The 25,024-nt window shown below is 52.9% G+C and overlaps 1 protein-coding gene and 2 long non-coding RNA genes across 11 annotated transcripts; 1 reads left to right on the top strand and 2 right to left on the bottom strand.

Moving 5' to 3' along the window:
* Nucleotides 8,715–12,480, bottom strand: C6H1orf210 (chromosome 6 C1orf210 homolog). 9 transcript variants are annotated; one of them, XM_013977348.2, is made up of 5 exons: nucleotides 11,970–12,211; nucleotides 10,747–10,839; nucleotides 10,520–10,650; nucleotides 9,808–9,924; nucleotides 8,715–9,684 (listed from the first exon to the last, which is right to left on the bottom strand). In XM_013977348.2, the coding sequence occupies exons 4-5, from the start codon at nucleotides 9,824–9,826 to the stop codon at nucleotides 9,365–9,367; spliced, it is 339 nt and encodes a 112-aa protein (XP_013832802.1). In that variant the 5' UTR covers nucleotides 9,827–9,924; nucleotides 10,520–10,650; nucleotides 10,747–10,839; nucleotides 11,970–12,211; the 3' UTR covers nucleotides 8,715–9,364. The 9 variants fall into 9 exon arrangements, 8 of the variants coding, with proteins under 8 accessions (XP_013832802.1, XP_003128123.1, XP_003128124.1 ...); XR_002345239.1 differs by lacking the exons at nucleotides 10,520–10,650; nucleotides 11,970–12,211 and adding an exon at nucleotides 11,305–11,836; XM_003128075.4 differs by lacking the exon at nucleotides 10,520–10,650 and having other exon boundaries at nucleotides 11,970–12,480.
* On the top strand, nucleotides 12,071–14,004 carry LOC110261245. Its single transcript, XR_002345241.1, has 2 exons — nucleotides 12,071–12,233; nucleotides 12,554–14,004. It is a non-coding gene; the product is annotated as an uncharacterized LOC110261245 (long non-coding RNA).
* On the bottom strand, nucleotides 14,385–21,143 carry LOC110261244. The gene is made up of 3 exons (XR_002345240.1): nucleotides 19,177–21,143; nucleotides 17,393–17,442; nucleotides 14,385–16,669 (listed from the first exon to the last, which is right to left on the bottom strand). It is a non-coding gene; the product is annotated as an uncharacterized LOC110261244 (long non-coding RNA).

Raw genomic sequence — 25,024 nt, 5'->3', positions numbered from 1 at the left:
GGACGCCAGGCAGCCATGTCGCCTAAGGGCTGTTGAGCTGCAGAGGCTCTCGGGAAAAAACTGCATTAAGCTGCCAAGATCAATGCAGTTTCTTGGAGAAAACACTGAGCTGGTGGATGGGGGGAAGGGTGTTGCCAACCCTGAGAGGGGCCGCATGGGTAGAAGGAAGAGGGCATGTCCCGTGTCGCTGGGAATTCCACAGCTCTCCAGCCTTCACGTGTTCAAAGGGGAGCCCCTCTCCTCTCCACCTCGAACGAGACCCTCCCTTCGCCCAGCATCAGGGTAGAGACCACAGGTGCTGAGGTCCCCCCTCCTTTTGCAGGCTACGGTGCAGACCCCCCAACACCCCTGGCTTTCCTCTCCCCTCAACCCACCCCACCCACTGTGTGGGGCCCACCACGCTCTCCCACTTCTCGTGGGCGCCTGTGCTCTCCTCTCCTGCCTTCATTCTCTTTAAGACCCTGCGCTCAAGCCACCTTCTCAGGTGCTCTTCCCTGACCCTCTCCCCCTGAGCCAGCAATTTGCCCCTTTGCTATGCCCAAGCCCTCCACGTAGACGCCCATCTGCGCTTCTTTGGCTGCTGGTCTCCTTCTCCAGGCAGGGAGCACCTCCTGGCTGGGTCTGCGTCCTGCTCTGTGTGTCACCTAGCTCCTGACACGGACCTGGCGCACGGTAGGACGCGGGCGGGTGGAGGAAGGACTCAGCCGGCTGAGACCCACCTGCAACTGGGAAGAGGAGGGAAGGGAGCCCGCTGTCTGCTGCTGGCCCTGAATCTTTCCCTCCTGAGGTCCCACACTCTCTGCCCCAGAAACTCGCATCCTTCCTGGGCTCCCCAGAGGGAGCTCTCCATCCATCACCCAACTCCTGGGCCATTCGAGGACCACAGATCCCTCTCCATCCTATGAAACAGGAATGGAGCCTCGTTTCCATGGAGATGGGATTGAACGCTTTCACAAGATTTCTAAGAGAAAACAGAAACACAGAGGCCGAAAACTTGGGAAGGGGAAGGGGACCACAGGATAACGTCTGAAGGAGCCGCTACTGTGGGTCCGGCCCTTGTCAGGCTCACCCGGGAAGGAGAGCATGGTTCCTGCCCACAGAGGACCTATTCCAAAGGGCAGTGGCAGTCGGCATCTACACACCCAGCCGTAACACGAGCTGAGTGCTAAGAGCTGGGCGGAGGCCCCAGGTAGGGCAGAAAGGCAACTACTTCCTCATTCACCAAAGCCGACCCATGACCTCCCACCTCCAGCCTGTTTGCTCAAAGCATCTCTCACTAAACCTCATCTTGGTCCCCGTCGCAACCAGTCACCACCGGCCCCTCTGCTCTCTCTCTAAAGCAGCCCCTTCTGTCTCCCATCTGATTAAGGTTCTGTGACCCAGGAGTTCTCGCTGTGGCTCAGCTGGTTACGAACCCGACTAGTACCCATGAGGACCCAGGTTCGATCCCTGGCCCCACTCAGGGGGTTAAGGCTCCAGCGTTGCCGTGAGCTGTGGTGTGGGTTGCAGACGTGGCTTGCATCCCATGTTGCTGTGGCTGTGGTGTAGGCCAGCAGCTGCAGCTCCAATTCGACCCCTAGCCTGGGAACTACCATATGCCATATGTGCAGCCCTAAAAGGCAAACAAATAAGCAAACAAACAAAAAATCCATCAGTTCACCCACTTCTTGGCAGAGTCCACAACCCCTTAGCCCGCTGCCCCAACCTTTGGTCCCACCCCTCAAAACAAACCTCGGTGTGGATGAACCCCTCCATCTTCCTTCACGGTACCTGCCGCCTCGGCGCAGCAGGTGCTAGAGAAACCCACACAGCCTGGTGTCACCCTGATGCCCCATCAGCCATCTCATCCAGGTCTGAAGCTCAGCTCCTCTGTTACGCCGGGTCTCCCTGGCCGGCTTCTGCTCCTACACGGCCCTCGGCTTCTCTCCACTCCCTTCGCACCCCAGCATCCCCCCTCCGCAGCCCCCATCGCTGCTCTCTGCAGACGACTTGGCCTCCCTCGTGGTGAGAAAATGAGAGCCGTGGGGCGGGAAGCCTCCACGTGCCTCCGCGACATCCCTCCCTCTACTTCCATCTGTCAAAGAGTCCCAGCTGAGGAATTTAGACTTTGTCCCCAGGACGCCAAGAAACAGGAAGACTTTAATTAGGGGAGGACTCTGACCAGCATAGAACGGTGGCCTCGCTGGCTGCTGTGTGAAGCCAGGATTGGTCTTAGGAGAAACAAGAGTAAGAAGAAAGGGCCAAAGAGTCCCCAGAAGGGCCGTCTCGGCTGGCCCCCGAGGGGTGAGAGAGAGCTGGCCAAGCTAGGGAGGTTGGGAAGAGGATTCCAGAAAGAAGGAATGGCAGAGGGGCCCCGAGACAAGAGAAGCGGCCCTTTGGGTCTCTCCTGGGCTTCAGGGCCTCCCTAGCGCGTGGCACGGTTTCTTAAGGCCGTGAGGAAGCCAGTGAAGAATTGCAAGCCAAGGAATGGCCTGGCCAGAACTCTATTTTAGGACAATGATTCTGCCTCCCGCAGAGAGAATTCATTGGAAGGGGCAAAGATGGAGGCGGGGAATCGGTTGGTTGGTGCCACCTCGGGATGTGAGATGACAAGGGAGGAGCTTCTCAGACCTGGGGGGGGACAAACAGCACAGGTTCGATGGGACTGACGGGTCTTTGTGACTGACCAGAGGAGCTTCTTTAGGATGGGACAGATGCGATGGGTCCTTGTTGATAGAAAGAGAATTTTAAGATACAAGGTAGAGTCTCTTAAACGCCCCTGAGTGGGGAGGAAGGGAGGGCGGATCCAGGCCCCCAGTGGGGGGACTGGGCTCACCGATCTCCTGTCCTTCGTTTGATAGGAGAGAAGGAGGAATGTGGACACGGGTAAGTTTGTGGGTTTTGTAGAAGGAAACTGACCAATAATGACCCTCTGCGTGAGGTAGAGGCCATTCTAAGGAGCCGATGTGGAGATGGACCAAGAAAACAGCAAGATTGCCGGAGGCCTTGTGAGCCCACGGGAGGCTGGAGACCCTGCATGAATGGGGCATGGCCTGGGCCATGGCGGGGTTGCCTCAACAGCACACCAAGGGCCGGATGCAGACCTCGGGCTGGGGTGTCACCTGGAGTGTGCAATGGTGACATGATAGGGCAGGAAAGCCGAGGGGAACGGCAACAGAGAGGTTGATACAAAGGGCCCTGTAACCTAAAGTGGTGTTGGGTGAAGAGGAAAAACAAGGAACTGACAGAGAGAGTGTAGAATGGTCTGGACCTCCTAGAGGCTCCCTTGGGGAGAGTTCCCTTGTGGCTCAGTGGGTTAAGGATCCGGCGTTTTCACTGCAGAAGCTCAGGTCACTGCTGTGGCACAGGTTCAATTCCTGGCTCAGGAACTTCCCATGCCAAAAAGGCACAGCTGAAAGAAGGAGAAGGAAAAGAAGAAGGAGAAGGAGGGAATTCCCATCGTAGTGCAGTGGAAACAAATCCCACTGGGAACAATGAGTGTTCAATCCTTGGCCTCGCTCAGTGGGTTAAGGATCTGGTGTTGCCATGACCTGTGCTGTAGGTCACAGACATGGCTTGGATCTCGCGTTGCTGTGGCTGTGGCGTAGGCCGGCGGCTGCAGCTCCAATTGACCCCTAGCCTGGGAACCTCCATATGATGCGGGCACAGCCCTAAAAAGACAAAAAAAGAAAAAACAAGGAAAAGAAGAAGAAGCACCACTGGGTAGCGGATGAGGTGGACAGACGGAGACAGACCACTTGTTCCTCCTGGGTCGTCTGGGTGTCTGGATACTGAAAGAACATGTTCCGGAAACTTCCAGATCAGTTCCGGTCCAGGTGGCCCTTCCATCCCATCTAGTCACCCCCCTCATAGGATGAGGCACACTGAAAGACATGAATTAGAAGCTCTAGGAGTTCCTGTCGGGGCTCAGTGGTTAACGAATCTGTCTAGGAACCATGAGGTTTCAGGTTCAATCCCTGGCCTCGCTCAGTGGGCTAAGGATCCGGTGTTGCCGTGAGCTGTGGTGTAGGTCATGGATGCGGCTCGGATCCTGCGTTGCTGTGGCTGTGGTGTAGGTCAGCAAGCCGTAGCTCTGATTAGACCCCTAGTCTGGGAACCTCCGTATGTCTTTCAGTGTGCGGACCGAATCTTTTCTGACCTGAGTCCTGGGAAACTACCATTTGAATCCCAGCCCACATCGAATTAGGAGGGAGGAGGCTTGGCAACTCTTTCTTCAGAGTTAAGACTGATCTGTTGTTGGGAAAATTGCCCTGGACGGTGCCCTGGAGTGTGCCCGTGAGGATATGGCTAATGCTTGCCGTTGCTTTGCTCTGTTCACGTGTCACTCATGTAATCCCACAGCTGTGTGAGGCAAGGACTGTTACAAGCCTCCTTTTCCTGAGAAGAAATGGGAGCACCGAGGGGGTAGGTAACCTGCCCGAGGCCACACAGGATGTAAGTGGCAGAGCTGGGGTTTGAATCCAGGTACTCTGTGCTCTCAACTCAGCTTCTTTGACATCATGTCTGTGGCTTGTGCGACCCCTGCCTTCGGCCTCCACGCAAGGACAAAGGGACATAGGATGAGGCTTTGCTTTGGGAGCAGCAGGATGCGGCAGCGGTGGCTGGGCTGTCCCCTGCAGTCAGATCTGGGTTGGGGTCCCAGGGAAGAGAAGGTAGTGACAGCTGCTGAGGGGTGAGGACGGGATGCAGGGCAGGGGACAGAGGGGGGCCAGAGTCTGAAGCCAGAGGAGGGCAGACCAGAGGGAGCCCTGGCTGAGTCCCCAGCCTTCCAGCTGGTCCCAGCATCCCTGGGCCTCTGAATCTGGACCCTACAGGTGCCCCCTCCTCGTGACTGGCACCAGGTGTGCAGAGAACAGCAGGAAGCACTTCTCAGGGGAGTCCAGCAGGGCCTCTCTCACGGCCCCAGGTTCTCGTGACCCCGACACCCTGCGCAGCCAGGCAGGCATGCTGTCCACAGCAGCTTCTGAGAGGAGCCCTTCCCTGCCAGCCCTCCTTGGCGCTGGGCTTGGGAAAAGTGACTTCTCATCTGGGCGGGGGCCCATCCCTCCACTTGGATCTGACTCCAGTCCCAAAGCTGTAACCTTCCTGGCGCAGACCTGCAGGCAGCGCAGCCCCTCCGGGTGGGCCTTGGCGGTGCACAGGAAGGCAGGGGACAGACCCAGCTGTCTTCCCAGCAGCTCCTCCCCCCAAGAGGCCAGGACTCACTCTGCTATTCAGGGTCCTCTCCAGGGTCTCAGGCGAGGGCAGCCTCTGCCGTTGTCCCCCCCACAGGGACTTCCTGGGCCTGCGAGGGTCAGCCGTCTCTGGCCTGGGGAACAATTGCTAGAGCTGAGCTCCCCGCCTCCCTGGCTGCTTCTCCCCAAGCTCTCCTGCTGCGTCTCCCTCTGTGGACAGTGTTTCCTGCTCCATCCGCTGCCCCCTCCCTGGGGGTCTTATTCACTCCCAGGGCCCAGTGACCCTACGGCCGGTAACTGCCAAACCCATGTCTATAGACGGGACTTTGCCCCGTGAATCCAGCTGCCCTGGGAGCGCCCCCTGGAAATCCCACTTCCGGCATTGAATCCTCGCGCCCCCAAAGCCAGCTCCTCCTTAAGCACCCAGCCAACTAGAAACCAGGGCACCTTCTTTGACCCCTACTCCCCACATCCAGCAGCCAAAAGACCTGTCAACTCTGCCCCTGTCCCATCTCTGGAATCTCGGTTCCCTGTGCCACACCTTAGTTACATCTAATCACCTCTCTCTCTAATCCACCCCCACGCAGCATCACCCTCTTTTTCGGCACTGCCGCGGGCACCCTCACACCTCCACTGTAGGCTTCCTTGAGCTCCTGCCTTTTTCCCAAGCACCCACCCCCACCTCAGTCCGCCCTCGCTTTCTCTCTCTGCTGGCTCTTTCCTCAAAGGCTAACACTGCATCCAGTGGACGGATGCGCATGGCCGCCCAGGTCCTGACCACTTCCCCTTGTCTGGCCGGGACTGACCTGGAACGAAGAGGTGGGCTCCCCAAACCACAAACGGGCTGCAGGAGCCTTGCCCCCCCTGGTCAGATACTCACCCCAAGCTTGACCCAAGCTATAGGCCCATCAGAGTCTATCTCCTCAGTACTTGAAACCCAGAATCAAGAGTTTGGGAGTGTCCGTTGTGACTCAGTGGTAACAAACCCAACTAGTATCCATGAGGACACATGTTCGATCCCTGGCCTCATTCAGTGGGTTAAGGATCCAGCATTGCCATGAGCTGTGGTGCAGGTCGCAGACACGGCTAGGATCCTCCGTCGCTGTGGCTGTAGCATAGACCTGCAGCTACAGCTCCGGTTCGACCCCTAGCCTGGGAACTTACATATGCCACGAGTGCAGTCCTTAAAAAAAGAGAGAGAGAGAGAGAGTTTTCGAATCCTGGGCATGGAGTCTTTTATTTATTTATTTATTTATTTATTTATTTATCTTTTGTCTTTTTTTAGGGCCACCACCTGCAGCATGTGGAGGTTCCCAGGCTAGGGGGTCCAGTCAGAGCTGTAGCCACCGGTCTACACCACAGCCACAGCAACGCCAGTTCTGAGCCACATCTACGACCTACACCACAGCTCATGGCAGTGCTGGTTCCTTAACCCACTGAGCGAGGCCAGGGATTGAACCTGCAACCTCCTGGTTCCTAGTCGGATTTGTTTCCGCTGCACCACAATGGGAACTCCCCAGGCATGGAGTCTTATAAATGCCCATGAATGACAGAGCACTAGAGGTCCCATGCCTGACCTCAGGTGGCTGTGCCCTCCTGCTTCCTGCCATCCTGAGTCAGCTGTCTCTTTAATTCTCCCCCAGATTCCTCTCCTTTGCTTATAACCAAAAGGAGCTTAACTCAGGTCTCTGCCATCCTGAAACTGCCTTCCCGGAGTTCCCGCTGGGACGAAGCGAGATCATTGGCGTCTGTGCAGCCCAAGGACCCGGGTTTAATCCCCGGCCCGGCACTCTGGGTCAAAGGATGCACAGCTGCAGCTCAGATCTGATCCCTGGCCCGGGAATTCCGTGTGCTGATGGGCAGCCAAAAAAATTTAAAAAGGAAAAAGAAGGTAGGAAAGAAGAAAGAAAGGAAAGGAAACTGCCTCCCTTGCCCCAAACTCCCCATCAGCAACTACGTCCCGGTCCTTCTTCTCTCTGCCAAGGTTCTTGACAAAGTCTCTCACGTCTAACTCCACCCCCTCACCTTTCATCCACTCACCCTCAGCCCGTGGTAATTCAACAAAGTCAACAAATATTGACATGGCATCAGCTGTGTGTGAGACCCTAAGAATGAGGGGCCGCCTGTGGCCTCAAAGAATTCACCCTTTAGCCCAGTATGGGGTAAATGCGAATTTGAATAAAGATTAAAGTATTGGTACAGCCACTTTGGAGAACAATATGAAGCTTTCTTAAAGAAACAAAAATAGGAGTTGCCGTCAGGGGGCAGTGGGTTAAAGGATCTGGCATTGCCGAAGGTGTGGCATAAGTTGCAGCTCTGGCTCAGATTCAGTCCCTAGCCTGGGAACGTCCATATGCCGTGGATGGGGCCATAAAATCTTTAAACACTTTTTGATTAAAAATTTAAAAAACCGAAAATAGAGCTTCCCTATGATTCTGCAATCCCACCCCTGGGTAGATACTTAGAGAAAACCGTAATTTGAAAATATGCATGCACCTCAATGTTCATGGCAAATTATTTACAGCAGCCACGACACAGCAGCAATCTAGATGCCTATGGACAGAGGAATGAATAAAGAAGACGTGGTGCGCATACACACACACACACACACACACACACACACACAATGGAATATTACTCAGCCATAAAAATGAAATAATGCCATTTTCAGCAACCCGGATGGATTTAGAGATTATCACACTACGTGAAGTCAGTCAGAGAATGACAAATAAACGATATCACTTATATGTGGAATCTAAAAAATTGATACAAATAAACTTATTTGTAAAACAGAAACAGACCCACAGACATAAACAACAAACGTACAGTTACCAGAGGGGAGCGGCGGCAAAAGAGGGATAAACTAGGAGATTGGGATGAGCACATGCACATAAAATAGATCATCAATAGGGACCGACTCTATAGCACAGGGAACCACACTCAATATTTTCTAATAACCCATAAGGGAAATCAATCTGAAAAAGAAAAATATATATGTGTGTGTGTGTAATCGAATCACTATGCTGTATTCTTGAAAGTAAGACAACATTGTAAATCAATTATACTTCAATTTTTAAAACCCACACATTTACTTTCAAAAAGATCAAGATGCGGAGTTCCCATCGTGGCTTAGTGGTAACAAACTCGACTAGTATCCATGAGTATGTGGGTTCGATCCCTGGCCTCCCTCAGTGGGTTAAGGATCCGGTGTTGCCTTGAGCTGTGGTATAGGTTGCAGATGCAGCTCAGATCCCAAGTTGCTGTGGCTGTGGCGTAGGCCTGCAGCTGCAGCTCCACTTCCATCCCTAGCCCAGGAACTTCCATATGCTGCAGGTGCAGCCATAAAAAAGAAAAATAATAGCAAAAAAACTAAATAAGATCAAAATTAAACATGACAAGGGACTGATAGAGAAACTCAAGTGTTATGGGAGCCAGGGGCTCTGGAAAAGTCTCTCAGGGAGGGGATGTCCAGGCAGGGTCACAGCTTTGAGAGTCGCGCAACATTTTCATGCACAAATTTCAGTTCGGGAAAATAAAAAATGAGTGACTTCCTTTTATTCTTGTTTAAAGTGAAAATAAATTTATTAATACCTGTGGAAACAGAATATATTATAACCATTTCGATTACCCACTTTATTGATGGGAAAACAATCTCAGTAAGAAACTTGGCACCCTGGTTTTCATCTGCTGAAATGGGACCGTCTGAGCGCATCTGAAATGCTGGCAGGTGGGCAGGCCACACAGGGTCGACTGGCCAGGGATTTTCATCACTGTTACAGAGGATGAGCGCATCCTCTATGTTAGGGAGAACAAGAGGGCAGAGAGGCAGAGGAGCAAAAGAAACAGCAGCGTAGGAGGGGGAGGAATCCGAAGGAATTGGCTCAGTAGGGAGGAAGTCAGGGACCAGTGACAAAGGAAACCAAGGGCTGGCAGAGACCTGATTTCACGGTCAGGCCCTTGGTGGGCAGTATCCTGAGGGCGGCAGGGAGCCATTGAGGGCTACTGAGCAAGGGATGGTCATGCGTGGTTCACTTTGGTGCCTAGCATCAAGGAAGGGACACTGCTCTCCTCCCGGTCAGCCCTGAAGCCCTGGCCACCAATCCCTGAGACTTGTGGTCCCACCGAGGAGTATCTGCCAGCCTTAAGCTCTCAGGCTTCGGGGTGGGGGTGGGCAGGGCCAACGACAGGGCTCAGAGGGAGAAGTGATCCCTGCTTCCCTCCAGCCCCAGCCCGCCAGCCCCGGGCTGAATGTAATTGTCCTCGATGAAGCCATCATCCTCCTCTTCACCCACCTGGGGGCGGTTCCCCTTGCCCGTCCCAGACAGCGGGCGGTGCTGGTAGCTGGCGCGGTATTTGCGGCAGAGGTGGCATTTGGCAGCAAGTGCAATGAGCAGAGAGAGGACCACGGCTCCCAACACAACCCCTACCAGCACAGGCCACGCCCGGGCCCCGCCGCCCGGTCCAGGGGCCACCGCTGATGTTGTGGGGAGCTCCGAGGGCCCCACAAGGGCTGCAAAGAAAGGGACGGCATGACAGACGGGGCCCTGGATCGGCTCCCTGGGAAACCCGGGAGGAGAGGGGGCCAGGTCCTCCCTCCGACCCCCGCCTCGGCCTCCCTCCCGCTGTCACTCACTTCCGTTTGCCTCACTCATGGAGGGGCCAGAAGACACTGGTGAGCCTCAGCCTCTGCCAGAAGAGCCCAGACTCTAAGGAGACTCCCAGCTGCCAGGCAGCCCCGGAGCACAGAGTTCTAGAACATACACACACGTGCGGGTGTCAGGGACGGCCACAGGCCACGCTCACAGCCGTGCTGAGACGCTGCACAAACGCTGGAGACCGGGCCACTGACCATAACCAGTGGCCCACACAGGAGCAAAACAAGCCGGACCATGGAAACCGGCTGTTGGTAAGGCAGCATCAGGAAGTGGCTGGGGAAAGAACTCACGGCTGGAACTCACTGAACACAACTGATGATTCGGGCATCAGAATGTGCTCCCAGAACCCTGTAATGTGGGTACAAACGTTACGCCCACCTACAGGTGAGGCCTCTGAGAGGTGCGCTCACTCAGTCGACGGCCCAGGATCTGAACCCAGGTCTCAGCCCCCAGGCTGCTCCTGGGCTTGGGAAACTGAGGCTGGGAGGTGGGGGCAGAGGCAGTCCAGGCTTCCAGAGGTGGGACAACTGCATTTGCTTGGAGCGAAGGGGCCAAAGCGGAGCCCATGCATGGATGACGGCGCCAGTCCCCACACGGACAGGAGCCCCCAGACACAGTCAGGGCAGCCCTGGCCCTGCCCCTGAGTCAGGAGCCCTGCTCCCCCACCAGGCAGCGCCCCTGTCCATTCACCTCTGTCCCAGGGGGTGGGGCGCTGCCTTCAGGGAGTAGCTAAAGGCAGGTCAACTGCATCAGGAAGTTCTCTGGCTGAGAGTCTCCGGGGCTGGGGAGGATCTGGAGGAGCAGCTGAATTAAGGGACTAACTGGAGGAAGAGCATCGGAGTCAGAGGAGCAGCTGGGGGAGCAGCACTCGAACCTGGGGAATACCCAGAGGAAGAGCGTCTGAGTTAGGGAAGTACCTGGAGGGTGAACAGCCGGGCTGGAGACAAGCTGTGGGCAGAGCGACTGAATCAGAGGGGGTTCTGGGAGGAGCATCCAAGCGAGGGAAGGACCTAGGAGAGACGCGCCGACTTTAGGGGACAGCGGTCATATTCTCTCATATGGCCGTCCTCACGCCAGCCTCCTCCTGCCTCCCAGCGGTCCCTGAGCCCCGGGAGCTCTTCCTCTCGATATCCCTTGAAGGCCTGTGGCCCTCCCCTGCACCCTGACCCCACCGCCCACCCAAACCAGCTTCGTCTTCCATCTCAACTCTTGCAACAGCCTCCGAACACGTCTCTCACCCCTTCCTCAGAGGGATGACGGGTCTGGGACCCAAATCGGACCCCATCAGCCCCCTGCTCAAAAATCCTTCGAGAGCTCCCCAGGCCCTTGCAGTCCAGCATTCATTCCCTCCCTCAGTTCCCTACACACACACACACACACACACACACACACACACACACACACACACGCCTCGCCTCACCCTCTTGTTCCCCAGCCTCCCCCTCCTCAGCTGTGGAGTCCCCCATCCCCCATACCTGCCTGTGACGTTGTCCCAGGACCCCCTCCTCACCCCCTCACCGTCCTGCCCTGTCAGTCACAGTCGGCCAGCTCCTAGACGGGAGCTCTCTGGGCAGGGGCTGGACAGGTGAATGTGTGCCCAGGGGCTGGCAGAGAACTTGGCAGTCAGCTGCTCAGTGCATGTTTGTGAGACGTGAGAATACGGGGGTGGGAGGGCTTAGAAACGAGAGGTAAATCATTCACTCATCCACTCATCAACAAACATTCACTGGGTGTGCACTGTGGGCCCCACACTAGGCACTGGGTCCTCAGAACAAATTGCTAAATTGAAATGAGTTGAATTGAACCTGCTATTTCTAAGATTTCACTTGGACTCCTTTCCTTCCCGCCCTGTCCCTCTGAATTCTTGCCAACAAAACACACAAACACACAGGCACACATGCTATCACTGCACCCCTTCTGGTCCCATTTCTTCCACCGACAAACACACCCCCACCCTGATTTGTGGCTCCTTTCCTGCTCCGAGGAGCCCCAGGAGATCTGCGGGTTCCCCCTCCCAGCCCCCCAATGTCTTCCCTTCTGCTCCCCACCTGGAGGAACTGTGCACAGTCCGCGGAGGAGCTTCCGGTTAGGGCCGGCAGGACCAGGTGAGGGGGCGGGCCAGAACTGTCGCTTGACTCACCTGGGGACGCAGCGGGCAGGCGGGGCCTAAGCCGCAGGTGAGGGCGGAGGGCAGCGCCTCCAATCGGGAGGACTAATTCTACATCTTCCCAGCTTTTGCCGAGAACCTTCTGGCGCAGGCCTCTTCCCCACCTCCGGTGCTGGGGCGAGGGGCTCGTGCAGCTGGGATCCAGAGAGGGGGCCCACGGACCCTAGGAGGGGCAGTCTTCGGCAGGCAGCCGCTCCGGCGGGCGGCCCTGATAAACAAGTGAATTTCCGGTAACAGGTACAAAGTCCAGACTTGAAGCGGGAGCTCTGCAGGCCTGTGAAGGCGGCGGACCGGAACCGGAGGGGAGGGGGCAGGCATGCTCCGGGCAAAGCCAGAGGGACCAAGGACACTCGGAACTGCTGCCAAAATGGGTGTGTGCGTGTGTGTGTGTTAGTGTGTGTGTGTTTGTAGGGATGTGGAGGTCACTGAATAGTGTGAGTTCAGAGGTCTTTTGAGTAGGAGCCCCCGTCTGGATCTCAAGGATTCTGTGACCCCACAAATCTAGGCTCTGAATTCTTCTTTTTTTTTTTTTTTTTTTTTTTTTTTGGTCTTTTTAGGAAAAAAAGGTTCCCAGGCTAGGGGTCCAGTCGGAGCTGCAGCTGCCAACCTGCACCAGAGCTACAGCAACGCGTGATCCCAGCCGCGTCTTCCACCTACACCACAGCTCACGGCAGCGCAGGAGCCTTAATCTCTGAGGGAGGCCAGGGATCGAACCCGCGTCCTCATGGAGGCTAGTCGTATTCACTAACCGCTGAGCCACGGCGGGAACTCCCTGAACTTCTGCCTTCTGCCTTTTCCCTCTTCCCCAAGTCTAGTGCCTCCCTGTTTTTTTTAGACCCTCAGGGAGTCACCTTCCCAGAGCGCTCATCCCCCAGCAAGCCCCGCCTCCCCTTGGCAAGCTCCACCTCCACCCCACAAGCCACGCCTCCCCACTAGCTCCACCTATCACAGCTCTTTTCTCATTATCTTGTAAATATCTTGTAAATATTTCTTCCCCTTGCTGCCTCCCCTGTGAGCCGGGGAGCTCTCCCAGGATGGGGCCAAGTTTGAGCCTCTGGATTCCCAGCTCCTGACACTGGGGAGGTTCTCAGTAAGCGTCTAGGGGAAGTGTTCCAGGAGCTTAGCCACGCTGGCCCAGGAGTTCGCAGGGCACAGGGGAGCAAGGCCTGCGGCCAAGGGTCTGCAAGTGGCCACGGTACTACTGCGGCTGCAGTGCAGAGACCGGTTCATGCAGGACCTTGAAGATCTTGGCACCGACCTTGACCGCGTACTCTACACGTCACACTGTGTGCTGCAGCCACACCAAACTGCTCTCTACTCCTAGAACCCACCAGGCTCTCATCTTCCAGGCTTTGCCTGCACTCTTCCTGGGACCCCTGCTTTCCTCCAACACCCCCCCCAACATGTCCACCTCCCCCTGGCTGACGGTGCCTCCCAGGCCCCCTTATCATTCAGGCCCCAGATTAGATTAGATTAGATCCCTCTTTATCTAGACGACCTCTCCCCCATTTTTTGTACTTTTAGGGCCACACCTAGGGTATATGGAGGTTCCCAGGCAGGGAGCTGCACCTGCCGACCTACACCACAGCCAGATCTGAGCCACGTCTGCCACCTCACCACGGCTCACGGCAACGCCGGATCTGAGCCACATCTGCAAACGACAACATGGCTCGTGACAACGCCAGATCCTTAACCCACCAAGTGAGGCCAGGGATCAAACCTGCGTCGTCATGGATGCTAGTCAGATTCGTTTCCGTTGAGGCACGCTGGGAACTCCCTAGACCCCTTCTAGATTCTCTCCTTCTTTTATGCCCCTGGAAGACCCTGGCCCTTCTCCTTCATAACCCTGACTACACAGTATGGTGTTTTCTCTTTACTGGGCAGAGTCCCCTGTGAGCCTATAAACTCTGGGGGTAGGGTCTGTGTCTATCTTGTTCCCTTCATATCCCTTATATCTAAAATGACAACAAAAAATACTCCTGAAATAAATGAATGGGAGGAACGTGAATATACCCTGGATGAGGCGTGAAGAGCCGAGGGAGGTTTAGGGTTTGGGGTTTTGTTTTTTTTGTTTTGTTTTGCTTTCGAGGGCCACACCTGTGGCATATGGAAGTTCCCAGGCCAGGAGTCAAATCAGAGCTACAGCTGCCGGCCTACACCACAGCCACAGCAACACCAGATCTGAGCCACGTCTGCCACCTCACCACAGCTCACGGCAATGCCGGATCCTTAACCGACTGAGCGAGGCCAGGGATCGAACCTGAGTCCTCATGGATACTAGTCGGGTTGGTTATCACTGAGCCGTGATAGGAACCCCTAGGGTTTTGGTTTGATTTTGAAGCAGGGAAATCATAGGATTCAGAAGACATCCTCTGAACGCCTACCACGTCCTCAGCTCTGGGTCTGGCGTTTCTTTTATTTGTTTTTAAATTGAAGTATTCATATAGCATAATCTGGTTCACATAACAAAAAATTCACCATATCAGTCAATTAGTCATTTTCAGCTCACAAGGTAGTGACATTTCGTACATGCCGAATGCTGCACAACCCGCACTTAGCTAGTTCTTAAACATTTTCATCACGCAGAAGGGACTCCCCCTACTCATCAAGCAGCCACTCCTCATTTCTCCATCTTCCAGCAACCTCAAATCTGCTTTGTGTCTCTACAGATTTGCCTATTCTGGATATGCCACGCCAATGTAATCACATTTGCACCAGCTTTTTAATAAACCAGTTCATGTAATGCTCCTAAACTGTACCCCAAGCTAGATGGTAATTACTCCCCTAACAAATGAGGAAAATGAGGCCATCAGAAGGTAATTTGCATGAAGCCCCACAGAACAAAACAAGCAAAGGTCTGCACATCCATCGGCCAGCCATTTAGTCTATGACTATTTATCACATGCCCACCACAGAGCCACAGCCAGCCCATACAGCACACACTGGAAAATAGCAGAAGGCAACTTGCTAAATGCCCCTGCAGCATGGACAGCAAGGGGCAAGCTAAATATGAGTACCTGCCAGCCCCTCAGCCAAGAGCTCTGATGCAGTGAACAACCTTTACAACCTTCCAGGGCAGCCTGGCAACCGTGTGGCGGGCTCTGTGCTTGCAGCCGGGGACCGAGTTCCTGCCACCATGCAGCTTTCATTCTGGTGGTGAAGAGAGACAATACACAAGGGAAGAAAGAAATGCAGCCATTCCAGATGATGGTTCATAATATGGAGAAAGTAAAATGGAGTAAAATAAAATTCAAGTAACGGGGTTGGGGAGGGGCTGTTACTTTACATTAGCTCGTCGGAGAAAGAGGAGACTTGCTGAAGAGGGGATGTTTGAGCTGAGGTCTGAATAGCATTAGCAATATGCCAACATCTGGGGGAAGAGCGTTCTAGAAAGAGGGAACAGCTGGAGAAGCAAGAGCATGGCTTGTTCGCACAACAGAAGGAGGTTGGCTGTAAAAAGGTCGGTAAGTGGGGAAAGATGGGAGAAGCTGCCGGAGGGGCCTGTCCGGGGCCAGCTCAGCAGGGGGCCACGCCAGATCCTTCCTCTGTGTGATGGGACGCCACTGATGACCAGCGTAGGGACCGAAGGACTGGTTTTCTTTAGCTTCTGTGTGAAGATTGGATAAGAAGCCAGGGCAGAAGCAGCAAGGCCAGTTAAGGGCTGTTGCCAACATCCAGGAGAAGGAGAATGTGGCAGAAATGCAGGGAGGAGCTCGATTCTGAGCGGGTTTTTGTTTTGTTTTGTTTTGTTTTTCTTTTTACGGCTGCAGCAGCAGCATATGGCAGTTCCCAGGCCAGGTGTCGAATCAGAGCTGCAGCTGCAACAACCTATACCACAGCCACAGCAACACCGGATCCTTAACCCACTGAGCCAGGCTAGGGATCGAAACCGCATCCTCACAGAGACAATGTTGGGTCCTTAACCCACTGAGCCACAATGGGAACTCCAATTCTGGATGTATTTTGAAAGTGAAGCTAACACGATTTGCTGACTGGCTGTGGGTGTGAGAAACAGACAGAAAGCCAGAATAACTCCAAAGTTTGGACCTGAGCAACTAGGACGGTGGAGTTGTGGGGAGACGCTGGAGGGGACAGATTTGGGAGGACAATCGGGACCTCGGCTTTGGATGTCACTCGTGAGATGCCCATGAGACACCCAGGCAGCATACCCAACAGGTGGTAGCATGAACTAGACTGGAGGCCACAGAGAGTAAGGAAGGCTAGAAATATAAATTAGGGAAACCAGTCAAATGTGCATGGTTTTTAAAGCTGGTCATCTAGGGTGAGACCCCAAAGAGAAGGGCAGAGAGAGAAGAGGGCTGAGGCCTGGGCCCTGGCGCACTTGGAGAGCAGAGATTGGTCAGGGGGCACAAGCGGGAAAAGAGACTGGGAAGGGGCCAGCAGAGTAAGAAGCAGACCTGTGAGAGAGGTGCTCTGGAGGTCAGAGAAGAAAGAGTTTCAAGGGCAAGGGCTTCACCAGCTATGTCAAATGCTGAGGATAGGCAATCTAAGATAACATGAACTGAAAACTGACATTGCATTTGGCCGTGTAGAGGTCACTGGGGACTGAGATGAGAGCAGTTTCACTGGCGTGTCGGGAACAAATGCCCAGCTGGAGTGCTGCGTGGATAAGGGAGCAGAAGAGGCAGAAACGATTCCTCCAAGGAAGTTTGCTGTAAAAGGAACAGAAAAATGGGGCCGGCGTGGGAGGTGGATGTGGGATCAAGGGGAAAAAATGTTTAAGGCTAGGAGTTTTTAGACCAAGTGTGTGGGCTTGTCAGGATAATCCAGGAGAGGGGGACACTGATGATGCCAAAGGAAGAGAGAAGGCACGATGGGGTGAGGACCACGCAGGCACGTGACTTCAAGCACACAGGCGGAGGGCTGGCCTTGGGCGGGAGCGGGGAGAGTCCCTCCGAGGACACAGAGCCTCAGGTGAATGATGAGCCTTAGGGAGTCTTCTTCCCGTGGCTTCTGTTTTTCCAGAGACATAGGGAAGCCATGTCATCCGCGAAGGGTGAAGAGTGGGGAGGGCTGCTGGGGTTCCGACAGAAAAGATACGATGAAAGTTCATCCTCCCGGGGCTTTGGAGAAACAGTGGTGGGTGGGAGGCGTGCCAGGCAGCATCAGTGGGAGAAGATGGAGACTGGAAATTAATGAGGATGGGGGGCCGGGCAAGTCTGAGAAAGCCAGAGGGGGGCAAGCGGGCCAAGCCCTAAGCGAGGGAGGGGTTGCCATGATAGCCCAGGGAAGTGAGAACGGGGTCGGGAGCTGGGAGGAGTCCTGAAAAAGGTGGTAGGACTGAGGGATGCGTAGGATCGACTGCTGGCATACTAGAGAAAGTCGAAAAAATAGGAGGTGTTGGGGAGATGGTGGCATATGGAAATGGAGCTTACCCACTGGAGCCCCGTGAAGCTCTAGGTGCAGGTCTTGACACAGACAAGGCCTAGGACATGAAGCATGGAGCGGTACTGAAGCATGTGAACTCAAGCTTCTGAAGCAGAGGTCTAACGACTATGTGCCAAAAGCTCAGCCCAGGTCTTGTGACACTAGGTCCAGCCCGTTTCCAGTTACACCCCAATTCCACCCCTCTGCTCCTATGAGTAACACTTAGCATCAGATCCCCGGCCTCGCTCAGTGGGTTCAGGATCCGGTGTTGCCGTGAGCTGTGGTGTAGGTAGCAGACGCGGCCCGGATCCTGCGTTGCTGTGGCTGTGGCGTAGGCCCGTGGCTACAGCTACAGCTCTGATTCAGCCCCGAGCCTGGGAATTTCCGTATGCCACGGGTGCTGCCCTAAGAAGAAGAGGAGGAGGAGGAGGAGGGGGGCGGAGAGGGGGAAGAGGAGGAAAAGAAGGAAAGACGATGAGGGCAGGGAAATGCATGTGCACACCCAGTCGCAAATATGCTCGCAGGCCTGGCAGGGAGTAAGTGCTCAGTAAAATGTTGAATGAATGAATGGTTGGAATTCCAGGGGGCTCCCTTCCTCTCTTGGGGTTAAGAACCGGCGCTAACCCTTCACACGCTGTGTTCAGGAACCTCTCTTTGGTTATACACAGGTGCCCCTTTGAACAGGTACCGGGCCTCTTCTTTGCAAATCTCTGGAGACTGGCCGCCCATTTCCTGCTCGCGGTCACGTCCAGCCTCCCAGAGGTGGAGGCAGCACCACCCTGCCCTCTTCTTCCTTCATTCAACACCCCCCCCCACCCCGCCTGGAGGCTGGCCTCGCCCACTCCTGTTCTGCCAGCGCCAACTTCCTGGACTCGCCCAGCATTCGGAGCAGTCCCTGAGGGGATAGGGCTTGCAACTCAGTGAGAACGAGCTCTGTGAGCTGGTCCTCATGGAAGCAAGGTCAAAGGACATGTCCCCAGCAGCGCTGCCCGGACCTGCACCTGATATAAGGGATATGCCTGGAGATCAGCGCTTATAGTGTTCCCTCACTTCCTCGAGGCGGACCGGCCTATCTGGGGCCATGGGACATCGTGCAAAGCCCTGAGGGAGAGCTTCCTAAGCCTCCTCTATCCCGACCACGCCACCCGGAACCTCCAGTTTTGGTGCCTCATGTGTCACCCCATCGAACATCCGGGTTCGCCGGACAACTTCTTCCCAAGCTGCCAGCTCCATCTTGCCACCCTGGATTTATATGGGGTTTTTTGTTTGTTTGTTTGGGGTGTTTTTGTTTTACTTTTTAGGGCTGTACCCATGGCATATGGAGGTTCCCAGGCTAGGGGTCCAGCCTACACCACAGCCACAGCAACGCCGGATCCTTAACCCACAGAGCGAGGCCAGGGATCAAACCCAAGTATCCGTGGATTCTAGTCAGGTTCATTAACCCCTGAGCCATGACGGGAAGTCCCTGCCACCCTGGATTTATAATTCGACATCCCATGTGCCCAAGGTAATGAGTAGCCATCTGTGGCCCCTGTGATTAGTTATCTCCAAGGAAACCCAATCTTGGAGGAACGGAACACAGCAGACCCGGTAGAGGACAACTGCATCCTCTCCTGAGGGATGTTTAACGCCCCTGCAAATGGCCAGAGGTGGCGGAACAGCTGGACACAGCAAACCCCGAGGCTGCTCCCTCCCAGCCCTGCCTCCCTGGGGCGCCCTGCCATAGGAACGGTCAGCCATCCCACATTCTCACTTTCTCCTGGGGTCTGGAAAGAGAAAGAGTCAGTCCTACCTGAGACCGGGGTACCTTTGGGGACATTCCCAGATGGAAATTCTCTGGTGGCTGGCACCGCCCATTCCTGGGAGGAGGCACCCCTCTCTGCAGTGGCAAGAGAGCCCACTCCTGCATGCCCTTGCACGCACACCCGCTCTGATCTGCAACTAAAACAAGCATCCCTTTCTCAGGGTGAGGGCAAGGATGGAGCACCCACTTGCCTTCAGGGGAAAAGGGTTTTAAAAAGGGTGGGACCTCTTTGTGACATCGGTGACATCCCTATGTCACCACAAATGAGTCATGAGGGCTAATGAGCTTGTGTTGTCAATGCTCCTTATCCTCAAATAGCATCTGAAGTGAGACTGAACAGCCAAGAAGCCATTCCCTTGGTCCAGCCAGGCTGTGGATCCTGCAAGAACCAAGTGGCCGTGGCCAGTGGTGGCAGCTTGCTTTCATAAAATGCGCTTTGTATTCTAAGTAGCCTTGCTGTTGTTTGAGGCCAAGGACAATGAGTCATTTGTGTCAGGCTGCTACTGGTTCTAGGATTGCAGAGTGACCTGGGGTGAAGCAAAAGGACCTGGTGTACATTAAAGGCAAGACGCCCTGGAAACTCCAGCCTGCTCATCTCTGCCCGCCCACCTTTGCCTGCAAAGTGCCCCTGCTCGATCGTGACACAGCATAGAGATGAGCTCATTATTTTTCCAGAATAAAACCTCTAAAGCTTTCTGAGCACATAAGGGTTGGCTTTCTAAAATCATTGTTAAGACTTTGGAGAGGACATGCAGATCAGAGCCACGCCCTGTGATTGCTGGCAGAGACGTTTTCCGGCTCGTTCTCTTCGGCTCGTTCTCTTCGTGGGACCGGTGAGCAGACTCAAAGCAAAGTTAGTTCAGCTCTCTGGCTGTGGATCGAATTGTCTGGGGTCAGAACTGAGCTCCCCCACCTAACTAACCCAAGGAAGCATTAGTTCCCTCATCAGCAAAATGGGGTGATTATAACGAAAGCTGCCTCAAGAGGCAGGGAGCCTATGAGGAGGTGTCGACACCTGTTCCCGGCACCTGCAGATGTTCACTAACGATTAGTCACTCTCATGCAGGTGTGTCGTGCTCTCCATGAGACCTCTGCTTGCAGTCCTGGGTAAATTTCATCCTAATCAAAGTCAGTTAAAAAGTCTGCTATGCTTTAAGGGAGCCTTGAAGTTTGAACTATCTGAACCTTCTAGGAGGTGTTGATTCTAGTTTCTGGCTTCACAGGCTTCCTCCGGGTGGAAAGTAACATAATATCTTTTCTATCAAAGGAAATCTTGGTGACTCCATCTTGCTCCAGTTTCAACCAAAACCCCCCTGCGACCCCCTTCCTCTTGCCCTCTTTTCCCAGCAGCAATTTGCTTCAATGAGCCAACTGGGAAGCACGTGCGTCCTGACCTGACCCATGGGAAGGGGACAGGGACATCACGTTAGGGATACACAGGGGGGGGTCCTTTGCTCGGCGCGTGCTTTTTGGAGGAGCCTTGTCGAGATCTCCCCGTGTTCGTGCGTCTCGTTTTTCGGCACTGACGACCCGAGCCATGTCCCCAACATCAGGGCCAAATAGCTTTTGCCAAGCAGTTTTCATAAAAGGGACTTCATTCAAGTCCTCTTGAATTAAGTGGGGCTTCCTTTAACGAAGGGCTTGTTTTCAGAAGCTTCCTCTTTTCAACAAGGAAGGAGACCACGATGGATTCCAAGTAATCTCCGTCCTCATCACAGCTTGTCGCAAACACCTGGCACATCTTTTCAGCCCAGGGTGCAAACACACGCTCCCTCCCTCACTAACTTCGGGACGACAGCTCCAGCCTGACATTCCAAAAGCATCTGCTGACAAACTTCCTCTCACTCTAGTTATTTCCTGGAAGAACCGCAAAAAAAAAAAAAAAAAATTGTTTTGACTTGACAACATGGCCTTAGTTGCCGCTGAAGGTAAGTGAAAATACCATTGTTAGCAAATACTTACCTTAAAAAAAAAAAAAAAAAAAAAAAAACCTTAAAAGAATTACTTTTTCTTCCTTTCTTCTTTTTTTTTTTTTTTTTTCTGATCAACATGAAGAATGACTTACTGGTAAGTCGTTTTCAAGCAAAGATAGGACGTGGGACTTGGGCGCCTCCGGTACTTAGTTCAAAACCAGAAAACATCATAACGTTGACGGGGCGGCATTTCACTCGGTTCTTCCAAAAGCAATGATGACGCACAGCGGAGACTCGAGCACTTGTGGGTATACAGACACCGGCATGCGGGGTTGCGCATATCAAAGAAATATCTTAAATGTTTTTCAAAATATTCTAGGAGCCGAGACACAAGGGCATGCTTTAGGAGAACAAAGGAATGTGAGCTGGGGGGGAGGGATGTGGAAACTACGCGTTTCCTTTAAAATCACCAAGGAAAACAAAGCCGCATTCAGCTTCACCTACTGACTTTATACAGTTTATATAAAATAGCTCGACTTAAATCCTAGAAGCAAAGATGGAGCCCTCACTCCGTTTATTTTGAAGAATAATTGTGCAGACACCTAGGTAATCCACCCTTGGCTGGCAGGTTCCCCTGGGAGGAGTTTATTCCTGTTGCTTAGAAGAGGATCAGTTTGACACCTTTACGGAGATGGCCTTGATTATCAGTGTGGACGGGCAACTTGAAGAGACTTTCTTCCCCCCTCTACTGACCCCGCACTACATTTCACAAGCGTGTGTGTGTGTGTGTGTGTGTGTGTGTGTGTGTGTGTGTGCATAATTTGCATACCAATTTCACCCAGAGGTGTCTTGAGTCCATCATTTCCGCAGGAAGAGAGCGGAACTTTTCTACATAAAACATTAAATCGAATTCATACACATTTTCCAGAAGGGCCTGTCTGATGTCTGCACAGATATTTGCCTGCAATCTAAGACCAGGGAAGGGGGATAAATCAGTCGGTTGTCTGAGCCACCCGTTAAGCCACTAGGGAATGGGACTTCACTTTCCCCAAACAAAAGAAGCATCAGTAAAGTGATGTTTTCTGAGCACTCCCTCCAAAGTGGCCCTTAACACCATAACCGGTCATGTTCCAGAGCTCTCCTGGATGCAGGAGAGGGCTTTTTGCCTTTTTCAAACCGCGGAAATAAATATGAGGAGCTGAATTACCACTCTTTCAAATTCGGTCTGTTTTATTCTCAAGAAGATAATATGGAGTTCACACAGTGGCACAGTGGGTTAAGAATCCAACCGCAGCAGCTCGGGTCATTGCGGAAGTGCGGGTTCGAACCCGGGCCAGATGCGGTGGGATAAAGGATCCAGTGTTGACACAGCTCAGATTCGATCCCTGGCCAAACTTCGATAAGCTGCCAGTGTGGCCATAAAAAAAAATAATAGTAATAATGAGTCAGAAATCAGAAAAAGATATACACTGAAAATTCTCACTCCTGCCCACCTTACTCCCTTCATCCCAAGTAACAACGTGCCTTTATTAATTTCTGTTGTATCTTTCCGGTTTCCATAGGCACATACAAGCCTTATGAATATATGTTCTTTTTGGGGGGGAGGGGCTGCACCCGCAGCATATGGAGGTTCCCAGGCTAGGGGACTAACTGGAGCTACAGCTGCTGGCCTACATCACAGCCACAGCAGCACCAGATCCTTAACCCACTGAGCGTGGCCAGGGATCAAACCTGCAACCTCACGGTTCCTGGTCAGATTCGTTTCCGGTGCACCACCACGGGAACTCCTGAATATGTGTTCTTATCTTTTCCTTTCTTAGGCAAAAGCTGACATGCTATACAGACTGTTCTGCATCTTGTTTTCTTTTTCACTTACTAATTAGTGCGTCTTGGAGAGCTCTGGAAAATCAGTATATAGACTTAGAGAGTTGCTCTAACCATTTTTGCAGCTGCAGGATATTCCTTCCTTTGGCTACATGAAACTTTATGTAACCCGCCCTGTGCTGAGGGACATTTGGTTGTCTCCTGTCTTCTGCCATAACCTACAGAACTGCAACAAATAGCCACCAACTCTTTACACCACGCACGCACACACGCACGCATATCTGTAGGACGTAGTCCCAAGATTGCGAGTCAAAGAGTAAATGTATTCGTGATTTTGATGATATTCCCAGATCGCCCTCCCTGGGAGTTTGAGCATGCCTGCTGCCCCACCACCCCATCAAGGCTGCGTGTTGTAAAACGCGGATTTTTGCCAAATCGATGGGTGAAAATGGTGGCTTGGAAGAATTTTATTTTGTATTCCTCTTTTTTTTTCCTTTGGCCAGACCCACAGCATGCAAAACTTTCCAGACCAAGGATCAAACTAGCCCCAGAGCAGCGATCCAAGCCATAGCAGTGACAACCCTGGATCCTTAACCCGTCAAGCCACCAAGGAACTCGTATCACTCTTACTGTGAGGTTCAGTATGTTTCAAGGGCCATTTGTATCTACTTTTCTATAAACTTTCTGAACCATGAACTTGTGTGTTAACGTGCAATCTTTTTCATAATCTTCACCCATTTAAATATTGGATTTTATAAGTCCTTATTGATTTCTAATATGTAATAATGAGTTACACATTTTTTTTTTGTCTTTTTTTGTCTTTTTGTTGTTGTTGTTGTTGCTATTTCTTGGGCCACTCCCGAGGCATATGGAGGTTCCCAGGCTAGGGGTTGAATCGGAGCTGTAGCCGCCGGCCTACACCAGAGCCACAGCAACGCAGGATCCGAGCTGCGTCTGCAACCTACACCACAGCTCACGGCAACGCCGGATCGTTAACCCACTGAGCAAGGGCAGGGACCGAACCCGCAACCTCATGGTTCCTAGTCGAATTCATTAACCACTGTGCCACGACGGGAACTCCGAGTTACACATATTTTTGACATTTGCCTCTTATTTTTGCCTTTTGGGTTATTTATATTTAGTAAATTCAATTAATCTTTTAAGGTCTGGGGATTTTTTTCTTTTTGGCCACACCTGAGGCATGTGGAAGTTCCCAAGCCAGGGATCAAACTCGTGCCACAGCAGCAACCTGAGCCACAGCAGTGAAAACACCAGATCCTTAAGCTGCTGAGCCACCAGGGAACTCTTAAGGCCTGTGGATTTTAAAACTTAGTTGGAAATATTACTCAATCCAAAGTTAAAAGAGAATTTATCTACGTTGTGTTCTAGTTCTTTTGTGGATTTTTTTTTTTTTTTTTTTTTTTTTTTGTCTTTTGTCTTTTTAGGGTGGCATCCGAGGGACATGGAGGTTCCCAGGCTAGGGATCAAATCAGAGCTGCAGTCACCAGCCTACACCACAGTTACAGCAATGCCAGCCAGATCCGAGCTGTGTCTGCAACCTACATCACAGCTCATGGCAATGCCAGATCCTTAACCCACTGAGCAAGGCCAGGAATCAAAACTGTGTCCTCATGGAGACTAGTCAGATTCATTTCCACGGAGCCATGACGGGAACTCTGGACTTGATTTTTGATGTTTAAATCTTAGACCTATTTGGAGTTTATTTTGATATATGATATAAAGTATGGATCCAACTTTATTTTTTACTGTTACTAATTGTTGCAACATCATCATTTATTGAAAGGACCAATTTTTCTCACTGATTCAAAATGCCACTTTTTATGCATACTAATTTCCTGTTTGCATTTGGGTCCCTTTCTGGATGTTTCTCTTCCACTGATCTATTTGTGTTCCAGTAACATTAACTTTTTTTAATTGCCGCGCTCATGGCATATGGAAGTTCGTGGGCCAGGGATTAAATCCAAGCCACAGCTGTGACCTATACCACAGCTGTGGCAACACCAGATCCTTTAACCCACTGCACCAAGCCAGGGATGGAACCCTTACCTCCACAGCAACCCAAGCTCTGCAGTTGCATT

Source organism: Sus scrofa, chromosome 6 (assembly GCF_000003025.6).
Source record: "Sus scrofa isolate TJ Tabasco breed Duroc chromosome 6, Sscrofa11.1, whole genome shotgun sequence".
NCBI classification, from domain to species: domain Eukaryota; kingdom Metazoa; phylum Chordata; class Mammalia; order Artiodactyla; family Suidae; genus Sus; species Sus scrofa.
Note: the sequence above shows the minus strand (reverse complement) of the source record. Positions and strands in the feature narration are given on the sequence as shown.